Source organism: Musca domestica, unplaced genomic scaffold, assembly GCF_030504385.1.
Source record: "Musca domestica strain aabys unplaced genomic scaffold, Musca_domestica.polishedcontigs.V.1.1 4, whole genome shotgun sequence".
Classification (NCBI taxonomy): Eukaryota; Metazoa; Arthropoda; class Insecta; order Diptera; family Muscidae; genus Musca; species Musca domestica.
In genome coordinates, this window is record NW_026712328.1 from 12,109,203 (window position 1) to 12,127,405 (window position 18,203).

Below are 18,203 nucleotides of genomic sequence, written 5' to 3' on the forward strand. Positions count from 1 at the left end.
TTACAAAAATACATGGACAGACGGACAGACGGACGGACGGACATGCATAAATCGACTCAGAATGAGATTCTATGCAGATCATCAAAAGGAACTATGGGTCTATCTCCTTTCCTTTTGCCTGTTACAAAAAAATGCACAAAGACATAATACCCTGACCACCTTGTGGTGTAGGGTATAATTACGAATATTCATTCATTACAAAATCATTCTGCCCTTAATTATGAGGTGGACAAAACTAAATACCACGCACCATTCTAAACGTTGTTAAATACAAATTCCAAATTATAGCTAATTTGAATGGGTATTGTTGCTAAGCACTTTAAAACACCAAAAATTGAGCTGCGTTTTCACATGGGGCTATTGTAGATGTTCTACATCATATGGGTTTTGGACACTCACATTTAAGCATATGGCTAAAAAATAAGATCAGGCTATTCAAAATATCTTAAACCGACGGTAGGCGAACATCTATTATAATTTTGCCATGAATATTTATTTATATTTAGAAATTACTATGGAGTCATAACTTATAATAAAGATCGTGCCGCTTACACAAGTCAGATCTGTGATTTATTATGCTTTAACAAATATGCATTAAAGACTAAAATTACGGGCAGGCAACGCCGACTGGCCAGTTAGTATATTATTTATTAAAAAACGAAGAAAATCAAATGACTGTCCAATTATTTTCCATTGCATAAGCATCCAAAATGTTAAATTCTAGCCCCTTTTGCCGGAAATCAGGATGGGGATCAGTGATGTTCCCGATATCAAGATTTACCCCTTACGAGGGCAAATGGTGGTTTAAGAACCTAAGACGCTAAAATACTAATTTGACTGGAAAATGCTTCTCAAAGCATCAACATGCGTAAATTCTGAAGATACCCTTATAATGAGGATGTGCCTAAAAGATAGCCAATTGGCCTAGTAAATTTTTAAATATTTTTTTCCGAAAAAAATGTTTGTTGTCTCTTGGAACCGCCGAAATATTCGCCCACTTCGGTGAGCTAATGTTGCACAGTTATTGACGAAAAAGTTTTCTCATATCTAAAGCGATTATTAGGTCGGAAGTGGCACAGATAATAAAAATGACGAGTGTCAGGTAGTGGTGGAGTCGGAATATGATTAGGTACTTCCACACACAGAAAGTAGTCCGTTACCAGAAATTAGGTGTTTATTTCCATTTAAAAATAACTACCTTTATACCTTTTTAAATAGAAATGGCATTAGCTTACAGCATATTCGGTTTAGACCATTGGTTCCCAGAGTTCATTAGATTCCGACCAACAGCGTTTAATAATTGTATACTCTTTGAAAAAAGTGGTACTAACACTGGAAATACAAGTTTGAAATATCACTAAGGAGTAGCTTTATATAATAATACTAAATAGCCTACAAACAATTTACTCCAATGGGAAGGATCTATTTTAATACCCTCCATCATAGTATGAAGAGTATATTAAGTTTGTAACACCTCGAAATACATATTTTTGACCCCACAAAGTATATACATTCTTGATCAGCATAAAATTCTATGTCGATTTAGCGATTTCCGTCCGTATGTGGAAATCACTCTAGCTTCCGAACGAATTGAAGTAGATTGATAAAATTTTGCTCAAATTTATGTTATGTCTGCAGGACTTTTGGTATTGAAAATGGGCCATGTAGGTCCACATTTGGTATAGTATTTATGGTATTTAAAGTTCGTAATGGATACTACAGCCTAAGACAGAAAATTGTCTGTGCAGGTCCACCGCTTCGTAAAGCCCCCATCTAACGGTACCTCCCGATATTCGGTATTTTAATGATTTTAGGGACATTTTTCACCAGAATTGTTTCAAATTTGATATGTGAAGTTCGTAATGGATACTACAGCCTACGACAGAAAATTGTCTGTGCAGGTCCACGTCTTCGTATAGCCCCCATGTTTGGTATTTTGATTTTATCGACATTATAACCGTTTTTTTTAAGTTTCGCATTTGAATTTTGTAATGGCTTATGACAAATGAGTCACACTAAGTTTAACAACCGAAGAGGTTGTTAAAAGAAGAAGGACTTTGACAGCTTCATCAAAGAGGCAAGGATACTGTCCAGCAACCCAGAGCCAGATTTCGTTGATTGTTTGAGATTGAAATATTTATTCCCTACACCACAACGTGATCAGGGTATTATGTTTGTACATTTGTTTGTAACATTCAAAAGGAAACGAGGTAGACCCATAGTTCCTTTTGACGTACTGCATAGAATCACATTCATAGTCGATTTATTCATCTCCGTCCGTCAGTCTGTCAGTCCATGTATTTTTGTAATTGCCCGATTCAGAAGAAATTTTGCACAAGTCATTTGTTTGACCCAAGGACGAACCCCACTGAATTTGGAGATAATCGGTCTAAATCTTGATATAGCTCCTAAACTTCACTGCTGCTTCACACTGCTGTCATTTCTAAGCCACTCGTCCGACAGCTGTTAAAATAATTCCAATGACAGTTCACTATATTGTTTACAAGCGTACAAAAGCATTTTGGCGAGAATTTTCGACAAAAAAAAGGTATTCGTGATGGAATTCAAGCGTGATAGTGTCTTTTCTTTATATTTGGCTGGAAAACCATAAGTGGCTATCGTTAGAACACTCTAGCATTTCAATGTGAATAAGTCATAACATCGCTCGTTACCGTGATACTAGCAGAGTAGCCCGACATCAAGGAAGTAGACGGAAGAAAATGGCAAAATCAGCAGAAGTGGTTTGAAAAGTAAAGAAGCGACTTGATCGAAATCCACGCAGTGGCCGAAAAATGGCTCGTGAGCTGCAAATATCGCAATATTCCATTCGGCAAATATTGAAAAATGGGCTCTGGTTAAAGCCATTGCAATTTCAAAAAGTGCAAGAACTTACACCACAACAGAAAGAAAATAGACTCAAAAGAGCTAAAGGGTTGCTTCGCTTGGCCGAAAGTGGTGAACTGTCGAATTTTGTTTTTCTCCGATGGTCATTGCGACGCGGGTTTCGATTAAGTCGCTTCTTTACTTTTCGAACCATTTCTGCTGATGTTGCTTGTTGTGGTTTTCCAGCCAAATATAAAGAAATCACACTATCACGCTTGAATTCCATCAAACCAAAATGCTTTTGTACGATTGTAAACAATATAATGAGCTGTCACTGGAATAATTTTAAACTGTCGGACGAGTGACTTGGAAATGACAGCAGTCTGAAGTTGGTTGCAGTTTTTTAATTTCACCCTGTATATCTTTATCCGATTTAAAGTTAATAGTGCGCCAAATGGGTAATATAAGCCCGAATTGAAAGGACACAAATGCCTCGGCAAAATTTGTAGAAATCGATTCAGAGAATCCTTTCCTCTCATATATTAGTTCCTTTGGACTTTAAATTATAACTATAATTATAGTTGGTATGATTTATTTTTCACAAATTTCCCATAAAAACTTTTATTTGTTATGATTATAAAAAAGGGGTGTAGGGTCTTAAAAAGTCGGCCCCGCCCGACTTTAAGACTTTCTTTAATGGTTTTCATTTGGTTTTTTCCTGTCTATTCCGAAGCAGATAAATAGCTATTGACAGCTCTTTTTTTTTCTAAAATTAGGTTTCAATACAATCATAGTTACAAAGTATTTTGTTAAGAACGCTCGACTTTTTTCGTAAATTGCTAAAATGTTTGATTGTTTTATAAGTTCATTAAAATGTATTAACTCGAAAAAAATTCACAAATTCTTCGACCAGTAGATGCGTCGCGACCTATAAATGAAAAGTACATACTAAAACCAAAACTAAGGGCCAGCAACGCGATTAAAATTTTTCAACATTATTTTATTATTTTTTGTCAAAAAATGTAATACAGCTCGCTACTGGTGGTGTAGTCCTTTCCACAATGCGCTGTTTTAATAAACGATATATCTCGGAGATTATGGCTCAAATTGATGACTTAGAAAAGCAACTCTGTGCTGGAGTCTTATAGTGTCAAATAATATTTTAAATATGCAACTGTAGGCTTTGTTTATTTTTAATTTTGTTTAAAAAAATCTTATATTGGGAAAAAAACCGCGAAACAAGAGTGGAATTTCGGGGTTATTCCACAAGGTGGAATCTAAAATAGTAGTTTAGCAGTACAGTTTGATTACAAAATTGTGCAAGTTGTTATTTATTAATGTCGAAAATTCGCATTTATTTTGCAACCAAATTTGAAATAATTTAAAAATTATTGTACTTTTTATTCAAAACAATACACAAACATGCACAAAATGTGTATATGTTTTGACAGAATAAGGGCACCAAAACAAAAAAATTGTATTTGGGGGGTAGCTCTGTCCTACCTTCTGTAATTGTGCCATGGTTGGCATGATCTATATTCCAAAAAAAAAAAAAAACATTTATTCGTTACAGGTAGCTCTAGTAAATATACATAGTGGTATATTGTCGAATATTGACCTAAAGTCCGATTCTCTAACTAATTACGTTAGAATAAAAAACTGATGACAGTATGATCAATATTTGTCGGTAAGGTACTGGCGAAAATTTAAGTTCAACTTACCCCAAGAAACAATGTTCTTAATTTTTGTTTCACTTTTTACATAAAATGTTTGCTTCTTATTGTAACGTCAGCAAAACTTAAATATTTTCGATTCTAACAACGAATATTGAACGTCTACGCCTACAAAGTGAAAACTTCGTCCACGTTAGGGAAAAAGCGATACCGCTCGAGATATTCCTTTAAGTCTGGCACATATAACTCTGAACGTGGTACTTGGTATTTGTTGTAGCTTTGCTTCTACCTTGCAAATAATAATAGCTCCCAAGTTTGATTCATGTTGTCTAAATGCAGCGCCACCTCACAACAATACACATTGTTGTTTGCTTCATATAAATAAGTGCAACGTCCAACATGGCACTCGACCAAAAAATTGGCTCAAAAATATTGACGGACCGCCGAGTATGATGTGAAGTTATTAAAACCAATTATTGAGAAATAAATTTTGTATCAGTAAAATTATCATTTTTATTATTATTTTATGAATTTGTTTAATTAATTCTATAGAAACTCAATGTGGATAAGTGTTCAAATGTATTTTATACAAATATCAATTCTTACTTTTACTACAATTTCACGTTGTACATAACATGCACTGTATGCGTTATGTATAATCTATCTTCATTCATTTATTCATACGTAATAAAGTAGTTTTAACATTTAAAATTAATAAAAGTTATATCTATCTATGTACAGACATACGTATGTATTTGACTCTATGGATACTAGGAAAATTGTACAATAAGGATCAACGGAAGATTAGAATGGATCGATGCTTATAGCTATTTTAGGAATATTCTTCACTATCAAGATCTGAGAAGCGGCAGCAGTACTAACTGAAATAATTGCCAGTTAAAAAATGGCATTGAATTGTCGATGTGAATAGTATTTGGTTTCCGATATCAGCACTGATTTAAAGTGATGCACCAGATAAATATTCTACCCAAATCAGTGATAGTCTGGCGCTTAATCGGGAGCTAATTTTGGTTGGCTCTATTTTCGACGACGTGGCTTGAAGGAGACCCCCTCCTCCGATGAACCATCAATTTCTATACTTGAATCCTTATTGATTTCGTTGTTTTGTTTCAACGATGTGTCGTCGGTATCCTTAATCGAAGATATGAGAAGCCTTAGTTGCATTAGTTGAACGGCAGTTACGCGTGGATTACTGCAGTTTTCTAACCACTGTAAAAACTTCTCGCCGTACTTGATGGCTTCCTTGCTGTTTGTGTCAGTCTCATCTCTACAATCAAAGTCGTTGCACTTATTCCAATGCTCTTCGTCAGTTTTGTTGGAATTGTTATTATTGTTATGGATGCTATCGTCGTCGTCATCATCATCATTGGAATTTGCTTGGTCTCCCTCCTCACTTAAACGGGATTCTGGTTTGGATTTAGTGCTAATCTTATAAAGGATGTTGTCTATAACGTCTTTACAATCGACTACTTTATTTTGGGTTACTCCCAATGCCATTGGACCAGAGCTATTGACATTATCTATGTCCTGCCTAGCATCTGAACGGATTTTGTCCGATAATTGATCATGTTCATGCAATGGCAATGGCTCTGGTGTTGGAACCGGTGTAGACGGCGGACTGGTTTTAAATGTTTTTGCTGAAAGGTCTTCTGGCTTGTTGCACAATGCTGAATTTTCCAATCTTTCTACATGTTCTTGCTCCAATGCAGTCTCACTATTAGCTGAGCAATTGGATATGGAGTCTTTGGTTAATTGTGAGTACAAGATATTTTCATACCCAGTCTTAGTAGTTATCTGTTGATCACAATTTTCCATATTATTGGGCGAGTGAATATTGTTGGAGTTAGTGTTGCCTTGGAGGGCAGAAACAACTGCAGCTGGTGTAAGCGAATTCAAACTTACACCGAACGCCTTGCACCAATTAAACCATGCCGCATTTTTATCATCCAGGCTGCCAGAGGGTGTCGAAGACGGTGTCAACGTATTGGGAATAATGGGTGGTGTGCCAGAATTGAAATTCCCCTGTTGTGGAGTAGATGTCCGTATTGGAGAGCTGGGTGCGCCAAGAACAGGGTTATGTGGATACATGTTATTAAACCCTAAAATTGCTTGTTGTGACTTGAGCCAATACAAGAGAGGATCTTCCGATATAGATGAAAGCAATGGCATTGCCGATCCTAACTGTGCTGGTGTTGGTATGCTGGAATTCTGGCTTTTCATTTGGATTTTTTCTTCATTTTGGCATAAGTTGAGACCGCATGTATTGGACTCGTTTGACGTGGGAGTTGACTGATTCTGTTTTGCCCAATTCTTCACACTTATGCCAGAATGTTTCTCAGACGGATCCCGGGGACTGGGCTGCTGAGATGCTGGTTTAGCCTTGAAATTCGCGTTCATGCCGTTAATGTTATTTATTCCAGAAATCGCTGCTAAATTTGGGTTTAATTGAGCTAGCAGGGTCAAATTTGTGGTAAGCTCATTGAAACTAATCGCTAGTGGTGACTGATTTAAACCAGTAAGACCAGATAGATGAGTTAAGCTCGACAGCGGACTGACAGCTGAGATTGTTGGATCTGTTACACGGGATATATCGGTATTGTATAGAGGCTTTTTAGAAGAACCATTGAAAGATGCATAGTCCTGAGACATGCCGCTAAAATTTCCCAAATCAGTTAGAGCCTTGTTATTACTGAAATCCAATCCATTCATTTGTGCCCGTTTAAAAGAATTCAGGTCATCATATTTAATTTTGTTGGAAAAGTTCAAAGCCAATGAGGGGTCCAAACGCTGACGTTTTTCAGCCGGTCCCCCCAACATGCTGGTAGTGCCATCGTGCTTCACAGTTAGGGACTCGTTTCCGTATTTCTCCGCGGCGGCTTGACGTGACATAAAACGTAGTTTGTCTTCGTTTTTGCACCAACCTCGAAGAGTTGATTCCGGGACCCCGATATCTCGTGCAACCGACGCCTTGGATTCGCCATCGTGTATGCGTTGAATCGCGTGCACTTTGTCGCTTGGGGTCAAGCTCCGCAGAGGGCGTTTGCCCTTGGTGCTTATCCGTACGTTCATCTGTGGAAAGCTGGAAAGGTCCAACTTAATTCCTTTGTCAAACAGTTTGAAATCTGGAAAGAGAAAGAAACGTGGGTTGTCGATTATCAATGGGGCTACTATATTTGGCATATTTAAAAATGGATATATACATGCCCATATGTATAAATATGTAAATGCTAATTGTTGATGTGTTTTTTTGTTCTTTTTAAGGCAAAACTGCAATAAGCAAAAAGTGCATCGAATTCTTATTCGTCAATGTTTTTAAAGTTTGCGGCATTATTTAACAGTTTATACAAGGGATGATTCGATGGTGCATATTAATTTCTTCAGCCGAAATAGATACATCACCGAAGCATGTTCATCCAATAACAACTTGCGCCTCTTTCAAATAGTCCTCAGAGTTTAGTCGCGTTTTCACGAAACGTTTATTATTCGTCCAAAAACTGGTATATATGTAAGTGGCATAAACACACACACACATTGTATGTACGTTAATATTGAAATGCGAAGGAAACCCAAATATACCCACGTTCAATTTGCATACTCTTAACAGCGCAGGAGGGGTTATAGACAATAGCATATTCGACGGAAAGAGCTAATTGGCGCAGTTATTCGTCAGGTTTGCCACCACCATTCTGACACAAGGGAAAAGCAACCATTTACACGCGTTCCCTGTTTGAAGATTATTCACGAATAAGCAACAAGCTGGGACAAACGCGCATTTTCCACGTGCTACTTATTACATTCAATATATCACTCCTTTACCTGTAGGTGACGTTGTGCTACAAGTATTTTTCCTAAAAAAATTGCATGCCAACATCCCTCTGACAGAACTTAAACAGGTAGATAAAGGAGCCTATTGCTTACAGTTTTCTCAATGTGTGCGAATGAAAAGGAAAAATACATGGACTCCGCCTCCATTTGAAAGCTTCACGATATGTTGTGTACAGTACAAAAACATGTTTTGCGCATGTCAACGTGTACAAATTAACAAAAGAGACAGTGATGCCTAAGAGAAAATTTTAAGAGTAATTTGTGTTCCTTTTCAGCCGGCAAATGGAAGACACTGTTCCTCTGATGTGTTTGCATACGCATTACCTCCTTCGAATATACGATACTTGTTGGCTAGCATAGATTCTCTACTCAATATAGATTCTCTGTAATCTTTAACACGGAGATTTAGTCTCTGGCATATGATTGTAATTCAAATTATGTGTCCTGATTCATTCAAATCCGATAGGTTATATGCTTAAAAATCGGTAGCTTACTACTCAACTTACTAAATACCTAGGTAATCTGCAGATAGATTTGATCTGGTCATTTATTTTTATTTTTTTTGGCATTTGCATGGTGGGGGATTAATGTGATGTCTAACTAGGCACAACGCGATCATCGGATAATGGCATGCCGTTAAATATTTTTTTTGAACACGCGCGACATTCAACGTTTTTTTTTCAAATATATGTACATATAAATAAATATGTACGCGTATTTATTTGAACACCCAAGCATACACATGCACTTAAGCGAGTGATAATCTGCTTATAAAGTTGTTTTCAATATGAGTTTCATTTTTAACTTTCTCTTTCATCCAACCCATCGTCTCGCCTGTAGTTACATTCTTATTTTTTTATTAAAAAAAAAAGAAAAAGAAATTATATTGCACGTTGGTGCAAGTTTGCCCCATATTTGCCGGAACAATTTTATGGTACACATTCTAACACATGTGGTAGCAAACAAGTGTAAGTATGTTTATTCAGACATACTGCATACTTTCTGTGGGTATGTGTGGCGATGCAGTAGTACTTCGTGATTGTATTCCCCCCAATTACACATAATTTTATTACATGTTTACCGTTTATCAGTTAGCAAGTCAATGGGCGGGGGCATGGTTTATTACTATCGTCTGTGGCATTGCAGCCATCCAGACATATATGTATGTGTGTGTATATATATATATATATATATATATATATATATATATATATCTATATGTACCGTGACACACAAGCATGTTAACGCAAAGAGTCTATCAAATAAAGGTCAACAGCAGTAACAATTTAATGTGAAAAAATATTTCGCAAATAAAAAAATGCGATCCCAACAGTTCTTGTCCTTCCAATGCTTCTTGTCCAAGTTTTCTTTCATTGTCTGTGTGCTACTGCAGACAACTTTTTGAATTTTCTTCTAAGTTCTGTTTTATCTCTTTTTTTCGATGTATTTTTAATAGATTTAGGTTTCAGGGAGACAATGTGGTATCGAAAAAGTAAGCTATAGACTGGCCGGCTATTTCACTACATACTTACCACACACACACATACTCGCCATGTACATACAACACAGTTCGTATTTATTTGTATATATTTTTTTTATTTGTGTACATGTATGTACATAGATATAATCGTATATATTATATTAAAATAAAAAAGCGAGCAAGAAAATAAGCACAAATGCCGGTCGAGACAATGCAATAAACGTGAACTTGACGATAATTCTTGAACTTGATATGTGCTTTGATTTAACACATGTGTAGTTTAACACAAATACTTATATATTCAATATATATATACACAAACACATACATATATGTATATGCATATATGCGATGAGGTTAGCTCATACATTAATGTATAAGTTCTGATATATGTCACAGCGTGTGAATGGGCTTCTTGTTTGCCCTATTTATGGAACTAGCGTGAATACATATGCGGGGGTGATATGCCGACAAATCAGCTGTTTAGCTTTAATGCTTCATATAGCATTTATACGTATGTATGCATGTGCATATATATGTATATGTGTGTACATCTGGTTAAGTACCTACTTATGTGGGAATTAATGATTGCATGCATTTTCTAATGGAATGTGTTAGCGCGAAAGGTTGATGTGCCAGAGCCAATGAGCATGTGGGTTCGGCAAAGACGTGCAATAAAATAGTTCATCTCAATATGAATACCCGTTGTTGTTGTTTTGTTTTGGAGGCCAATGACAACACCTTATGAACTTATTAACAATATAATTGTTATCTACAAGTGAAATAAGAATACCTTTAACGTAATAAATATATGCATAATGCTTATAACCGAATTACAACATTATGGACCTGACTACTTTTTAGACAACTGCACTAAAGTTCAGTTAAAGAATACAATAAAATTATGGCGTCAATAATGGAAAAACAATATCATTGAAATCATCGTCTGGACCACATTTCAGATATTTAGCATGATTTCAATCTCAGAGGTTTAGACCGTATATATTGCGTGATCCCACAGAAAGAAGTTACAAGGAGTTAAATGGAAAGATAATTTCTCTTAAAAGAACAATAGTTTTGTTGCTTGTGTGGCACGTAGCGACGTCTTGTTGAAAGAAAATATTGTCCAGATCAGTATCATTCAATTTTGACCATATGGAATCCATTCATCGTAACTTTTGATCCAGTCTTAGTTTCAAAAAAAGTAAGGACCATAAACTGCCACAAACAGTATCACCTCTTAAGAACAACTTTGGGGTACCAGGTGGAAAAATTTTGCCTGTTGGCGAAGATAATGGCTACTATCAGTAGAGACGAATTTTCATTGGAAATTCAGATCATTTCCATGCATTTCAAGGGTACAATTGGGATGATAAATCTAATTAAAAAAATAACACACAAATTTCAACGGATAAATTTAGAAAGACTGCTGATATTAGAAAAACTACTGCATTTGTATTGCATTCGTAATAATATATGATGTGTTTTTATTTTAAAATGGAGATAAAATAACTGCATAGATGTCTATATCCAAAGACATAAAACTATAAAGATTGGACAAAATGCATATGGCCATTTTATTTTTCTATCAGGTTATAGATGACCTCATGACAAAATGCATTAGAAATATTACAGAAATATGTTATTCCGAAATCACGAAAAAATGGCGGGAACAGCGGTAAAAAAGTCATCATTTCAAAATCCTTTTCAGAGCATTTTCTTGTACATAGAATCGATAAAAGTCAGCAAAACCTAAAAAATTGTTAGCTCTGTTATAATATATCATAATGCTATGTCACGATATGGTGATATAACATATGGTTCTACTACCAACGCCATCTATTGTCTCAAAGCAACAATGAAATATCCCATCTTACTATATTATGTCTTTGCAATATGTTTAAACAAAAATTTCTGCCGGCAAAAATAAATAGTTTGTCTATTTTATTATTATCTCAAAATAATAGGGGATATTTCAGGGTAAATTGAGTGAATTAAATATCGCATAAGCGATAATGAATATTATAAGAAAAATTGACAACTTATGATTTTGCACAGCAGACTTATGATTTTGCACAGCACTCACAATGGGTGTGTTCGTGATGATAAAATACTTTGAGTGTATGGAACTGAGTAGAGAAGGTGCAATTTAGATGGAATGGTTTATGTAGAGCCTTGGAGGTGTGTTGTTTTTAAATATTATGCCTAAAATAATTGGTATTGAAAACAAATGGTGCCTCTTAATTTTCAGTATTGCCAGAGTTTCAAACAGAATGATGGATCATTTTACGTTCTGGGTTATCAGTATGTAGAATACCACATACAACGGCATCTTCGGATTTTAAATATTTTGAAGGTTATATATGTATTTCTAAGCAAATTTTAAGTATCTTAGCTAAAATTTGGAATATTATCATTTAAAGCAAATGCGATGGAGTACCCATATCACATATCAACAACCATAACATTAGCACCCCATTATTGTTATTTTGAAGGACCTTGTCTCATTTTCAAACAGATTGGTCTTCAATTTATGCTCTGCGAATAATTACTCAAACAATATTACTCCAAATTTAATGTACAGAAACCGTAAATTTAAGCCTTGGAAGTCTTCGCCACAATAAAAACTAAATTTGTATAGTTCACAATCGAACTATTTCGACTGACGGATTTTATAAAAAGAGCGTCAGTCAATTGATCCCCATGAACTAATATCAGTGATCAAACAATTGCCAATCTAGTTTAGCGTTTAATGCAATAATAAAATGTTGCATTTATATCCCCTAATTGATCCCGTAAAAAAATTAATCAGTTTTAAGTAGTTTTGTTTGTTATTAGGTTTGTCTGGTTACCTTTCCTGCCAGAATTGTCTAGTAACTTCGGTCTAGACATTTGTACCCGTTCGTTGGGTACAAATGTCTGCTGGTCATAGTTATTACTCCATTCCCATGAAATGTTAAATGAATTTAGGGTAATGATTACAGGAGAAGACCATTATTTTCGCAGATATTTATAAAATATATACAGGATTAAATTGACCACAATTTTTGTGTGAAAAATACCAAACTTTCTATTCAACCGCAAGTATTATTATCTAACAAGGGTACTTCCCCATCCTTGCATGGATGCTGATTTCACTAATGTTTTTTGGTCAGATATCGGAGATTTATCACAATATGTAGAAGAATCTAATCTGTCATTAGCACCACTGATGGCGTAAATACAGGGTCATCTCCATGAAATTTTGAACGGAGTGGTAGATATGGCGAAAACCCGAGATTAAACTTTTGTCAGGAATATATTTCAAAACTGCAATGGACCAAAAACATACGTATGCATGAAAGACGTTTAATGCTCTTCTAGTGAAAGTAGTTATATGACAAATATTTGTTTCAGGTCTATGATGTAGTTGTTGTTGTTCGAATCGGAAGTTATTACATTATATAAAGACCTAGGAATAGAAGCTTGATATTTGCAATGATTTTGTAAATAGTCCAATTAAATATTCCAATATCTTTACAGATTCGTTTTGCTAGTCAAAAGGGACCTGCAGAAACAGCCTTTGCCTAGTGCTTTCAAAATAGTTGGCAATTTGTGTCTGTTATCATGGTGCAATAAATATAAGATAGCACAATTTTGAGAAAGTTGTGAGAAAACAGGCCTACCTGTATAAATTTTGCTGTCAGAAATAAATGATTCAGATATCATTTGAAATAAATGATTTAGATATCATTAATGATTTATTGGGTCAAAAATGGGTCATTTTTTATATTTCTATATTTAAAAAAATACAAACACAACATTGTTTGACATGATAAGCCTTGCAAGTAAAAAATAGAATTAATTGCTCAATATGACCTAACTTGTATTCTTTGCATCCTGTCAGTTCTAATCCGAACGACTATTTCAGTCATGAGAGGTAAAGGTGTATCTAGTTAAAAACGCAGTTATGTTAAGCATATTTGAAGGTATTTCAATTTTATTTTCTAAAATATTTTTCTTTAAAGATAAAGATCGTTAACGACAACAGTCGTTAAAATTTAAATGCTTTACTGTTTTTGGTAATCTACGAAAAATTTCGACAATATAGCAATTAAAAAAGTAGTCGCTAAGTCCTACCGATAGCAACAGCGCTGCCAACTTTTATTTAGACTTTTCATTAATGATTTTGCATTTTAATTTTTCTGATATTTGTCGGTAACTCAAAAAATGAGTAAATGAATCCTACTATTCGTTATCGATAAAGCAATAACTACTTTTGTGAGCGTCTGCAAAGAAAATAATATTTGCTCTAATGATTTAGCACGGGCCGAAAAATTTATTTATTTTTTATTATTGTTCCTAGGTAAATTTAATAACGTTTAGTAAAGTCACTTCACTTCAAATTGATGGATTTTTGTGTGCGAACAGCTGTTGGTATGTAAATGTCATATTGAATAATAAAATAAAACTAAATCTAGTTTAAAATCGGATCAATCCAATAAATCCTGAGTGAAGGTTAATCCGGATAAAATCAAAAATGTAGGTAAATGCGCTATGATGATAACCATACATATGTTCGTATAGTGTAATAACCTTAGTATAACAATACCCTCCGTTATGAGAATGGCTAATATCGGGCTATACCGAAAAGTGGAGCTATATTTACAGTTGTTTTTTTATTTCTGAGATTAAAAAAATTAAAATTGCAGATGCACTATTGGTGCTTCCAAATGAATAGAATGTCTGTTATTATAAAAAAAACTTTCCTTTGGTCCTCTCAAAAAAAAAAAAAAAAAAAAAAAAACAAGAATAATTTTGGGAATGTGATACATTCCAACGCCATTAAATAATATCATCAGGTGTTTACGTATTTTAATTTAATAATGTTCCAGCTCCCTGCAATCATTTGATATTCCCTGAGTTATGGCAATATCCTTTGAAGACGTTTGTCCTTCTACCAAAATATTGGGAGTTAATGTGACAACACCATTTTTTAATATTTTCGTAAAAGATCGTGGCTGTTGCGGCCTATCGTATATTTGTTTCGTGAGTATTGTCACATTAACTCCCAGTGGCCATTCTCATACATAATTAAAAACATTAATAAACATAAAAACATAATTTTGAAATCATGGAATTATCATTATGTACAAGCTGAAATCGAAGATATGTAAGAAATCAAACAAAAAAAAGGAATTCTGAATTGTTGTACTATGAAAAATAAAACGATTGACTCGGCATTATGACATGCCATACGAAATAAAAGTGCACATACTTTTTAACATTAAATATGGTTTGTATTCTGAAAATTTATTTATTCATATTTTCTTCACATTGAATAACAAGAAAAAATTTTTATTAAAAATTATAGACAAAACGAAGAAATAAATTAAAAATTCCAATTAATATTTAATCGCTTTATTTATTAACGTTTAGAATACTTATGATTTAAATATTTAAAAAAAAAAAAAAAATATATATATATATATATATATATATATATATATATATATATATATATATATATATTCCATTTAATATTTTATATTTATACAGTACTTTATTTTTCATTATAGAATAATTACGTTGACATTTTAAACCTCTGTCACCACTGATTAATCACTCAATTTAACCGATAAGTGTCACAAATATGTACATATAAATTTTGTTTTCACACATTTATTCCCATAATAACTTACCTTTATTTTAACAATTTCTAGGAAAAAGGTTGATGTCTCCCAATATTCAATGAGATGCAGGAAGATAAATATTAATGTTTTTTTACTATATCACTCAATTTTTTTTTTAATTATTGAAACAAGTGCATCTAATTAGCGATCAATGTTTTCATTGAAGGTGGTACGAACTGTTTAATTTGGATGACACAATTTTTTTTTTGTTTGAAATTATTGCAATGTCCAGGATATTTTATTGAGAAAATTGGTAAAGATTTGTCAAAGGCGTCGAAGCATCTATATGAACGGAACAATCGAATGAGCTTGACTGTCAATTGCAAATGCTTGCTGTTGCTGTTGTTTTGTTTTTTTTTTCGGTTTCAACACGATGAAATTCGCAATTCAATGGCGTTTTCGTTGTTTTACAGAGCCTTTTAATTTACGCGACAATCACTGTGTTCACTTGTTCGAGGACAGAAAGGATGTGACCGTGTTTTGTTTTGACTGTGACAGCGAACCTATAAACTTCGCGTTCGGCGACAAACTACCGCGAGTCTCGTGAGCGAATATTGAATTAGCGCGACGAAAGGATTTCTTGCTACAAACATATAGTCAAGGCAGTCGCACGAACTAACACACACAGAGATGTAAACACAAATATATGTACATAGTGACAGATTGGTGGTGGCGTTGGTGGTGGGTAGCCAGCCAGCCGTTGTGTTTGTGTGGTTGTTTCTCACAATCGGTCACTTGTGCTGACTGACCGTTTCTTATTATTGTGAGTTTGGCTGCAAAACTACGCGCTGTTTTGGGTGACAGTCAAAAGTACAATGATTAACGGCGAAAATGGCATGCAAGAATATTACGGTAGTGACGATGGCGACGTCAAAGGTCTTTAATACTCTGCTTGCGCTAACATAGATTGAGAAGGCGCGCAAGACGAATGAAGAAAAATATATGTTGTGAGACAAAAATTTAGTTACTATTTAAGTTGTGTCCATCACTGCACACACGCCGTTTTTCAGTGGCGTTATCCAAACTAGGCCCATACAAGCCCGCGCAGCGCGTCCCTGACATTTTTTGCGAGGGCCATACATATAGTTTTGGGTAGGTAAGAAGGTAGGTTGGTATATTCAAATAATTATAGTTGATTCCAACCAATGCGTCAACCAATTATTCCAGCCCGTTCTCGTATCATATTCCCGGACTTGCATTTTCTTAGCCATTTGCAAATGTTGGTTGGTGGATGACCCTTCATTTTCCGAGGTTTTCTGATTCCACTCAACGGAGCTGTAATAGTTTGCATATACAATACACATAAGTTTAAACATATTGTTGTGTACTTACCCACACATGAACTTCTTCGCGTAGATTTATATGTATATAATAATATGCGAACATGTACATCTTGTTAGGGCACACACAAGCAACGAACGCAGATTTATCGGTGCCTGTGTATATACATACATATCTATGTGCCTGGACATACCTAGCTATATATGAAGGTATATGTAAGTTTTCTGGATTCACTTGACCATTTCCAAAACCGCCTAAATGCGTACGTTGCCACTTTTCGGAGTTAACAAAAATAATACAAACAACGACAAAATCACCTTTGGTCACACCACCAAACCAAAGATCATCGTAAGGAGATAGCCAGCGCAAGAAGCAGGCATACGACCCTTGTTTGCATCCAAGAAACCAACGTACGATGGAAAGCACAAATGGGTTTCATTTTCATACAAAGATGTTGCTCAACCTAACGGATAGTCGTAAGGATTTCAGTCCATACATGTGGTCAATGGGCATACGCATGTTGCATTCGACGTGTTGTATCTAGCTGCCTTGCCACTCTATATTGCCCACACATGCGCGTCCAACAGAAGTGTCAATGTGTTGCAAACACATCAAGGCGATGCTGAATACGATGATGTATTATTTCTTGAATTTGAAAATTATGGCCGAAGAAGGCAAAAGACGGCCAAGATTTGTTTGAAGTGCTCAATTTGGTAGCAATTGTATGTTATACATACTAACAGTGGTACGTTCAGCTCAAGACGATCTAAAGATCGAAAGAAATAAAACTTTAATAGGAAGAAAACTTCTGTTTAAAAAAATCCGAATTATGTGTCGGCCAGCAGTTATTTAATTTTTCATTGAATTAATCTTTTAAGTAAATTATAAAAGGACCAAGTAGTAGATCTTTGTGGCTGTATCTGCCTGTAGAGGGAGATTTTAATTTGTAAAGGGACTGGGTTCCAGACACATTTGTCAATCTTTAAGATTGCCCAAAATCATTATATGAACGAATACTTTTGTCTAAGCAATACATGCATAGCTTCCGCATAGGATTCAGTTGTAAATCTACAAGTCCTTAAGACCGGGTAAAATGATTTCTATCCATTTCTTTTCATCAGCACATGGGCAAAGGAGCAAATATAGAATCTACATATATAGACCCCTTTTCATACTAAAGGACATCTTCTGGTAGTCCTTAATTTATTTTTTTACATACATCAACATAAACATCACAGTCATCTTTATAGCCATAACGACCGCCGTCCTGACTCCGCAGGGGCATATTCAATTTGTTGTTGATTCACTTGTTTTCTTGGCGTTTGTAATATGAGCGACATCTTCTGATTCTTTCTTGCACGTGATACCGTATGTGTTGCGTTCTCCATGGCGGTCAATATAGTTGGCATCCTTCCAAGTCTGCGTAAT

The 18,203-nt window shown here is 34.9% G+C and overlaps 1 protein-coding gene across 1 annotated transcript; it reads right to left on the reverse strand.

Moving 5' to 3' along the window:
• Window positions 1–4,980: 4,980 nt before the first annotated feature.
• On the reverse strand, window positions 4,981–16,297 carry LOC101895506 (protein distal antenna). The gene is made up of 2 exons (XM_005189618.4): window positions 15,504–16,297; window positions 4,981–7,639 (listed from the first exon to the last, which is right to left on the reverse strand). The coding sequence occupies exon 2, from the start codon at window positions 7,584–7,586 to the stop codon at window positions 5,535–5,537; it is 2,052 nt and encodes a 683-aa protein (XP_005189675.1). The 5' UTR covers window positions 7,587–7,639; window positions 15,504–16,297; the 3' UTR covers window positions 4,981–5,534.
• Between the last annotated feature and the right edge of the window lie 1,906 nt (window positions 16,298–18,203).

Excerpts from the sequence above, each read along its gene's own strand:
- LOC101895506 (XM_005189618.4), bottom strand. The coding sequence starts at position 7,586 with ATGAACGTACGGATAAGCACCAAGGGCAAACGCCCTCTGCGGAGCTTG.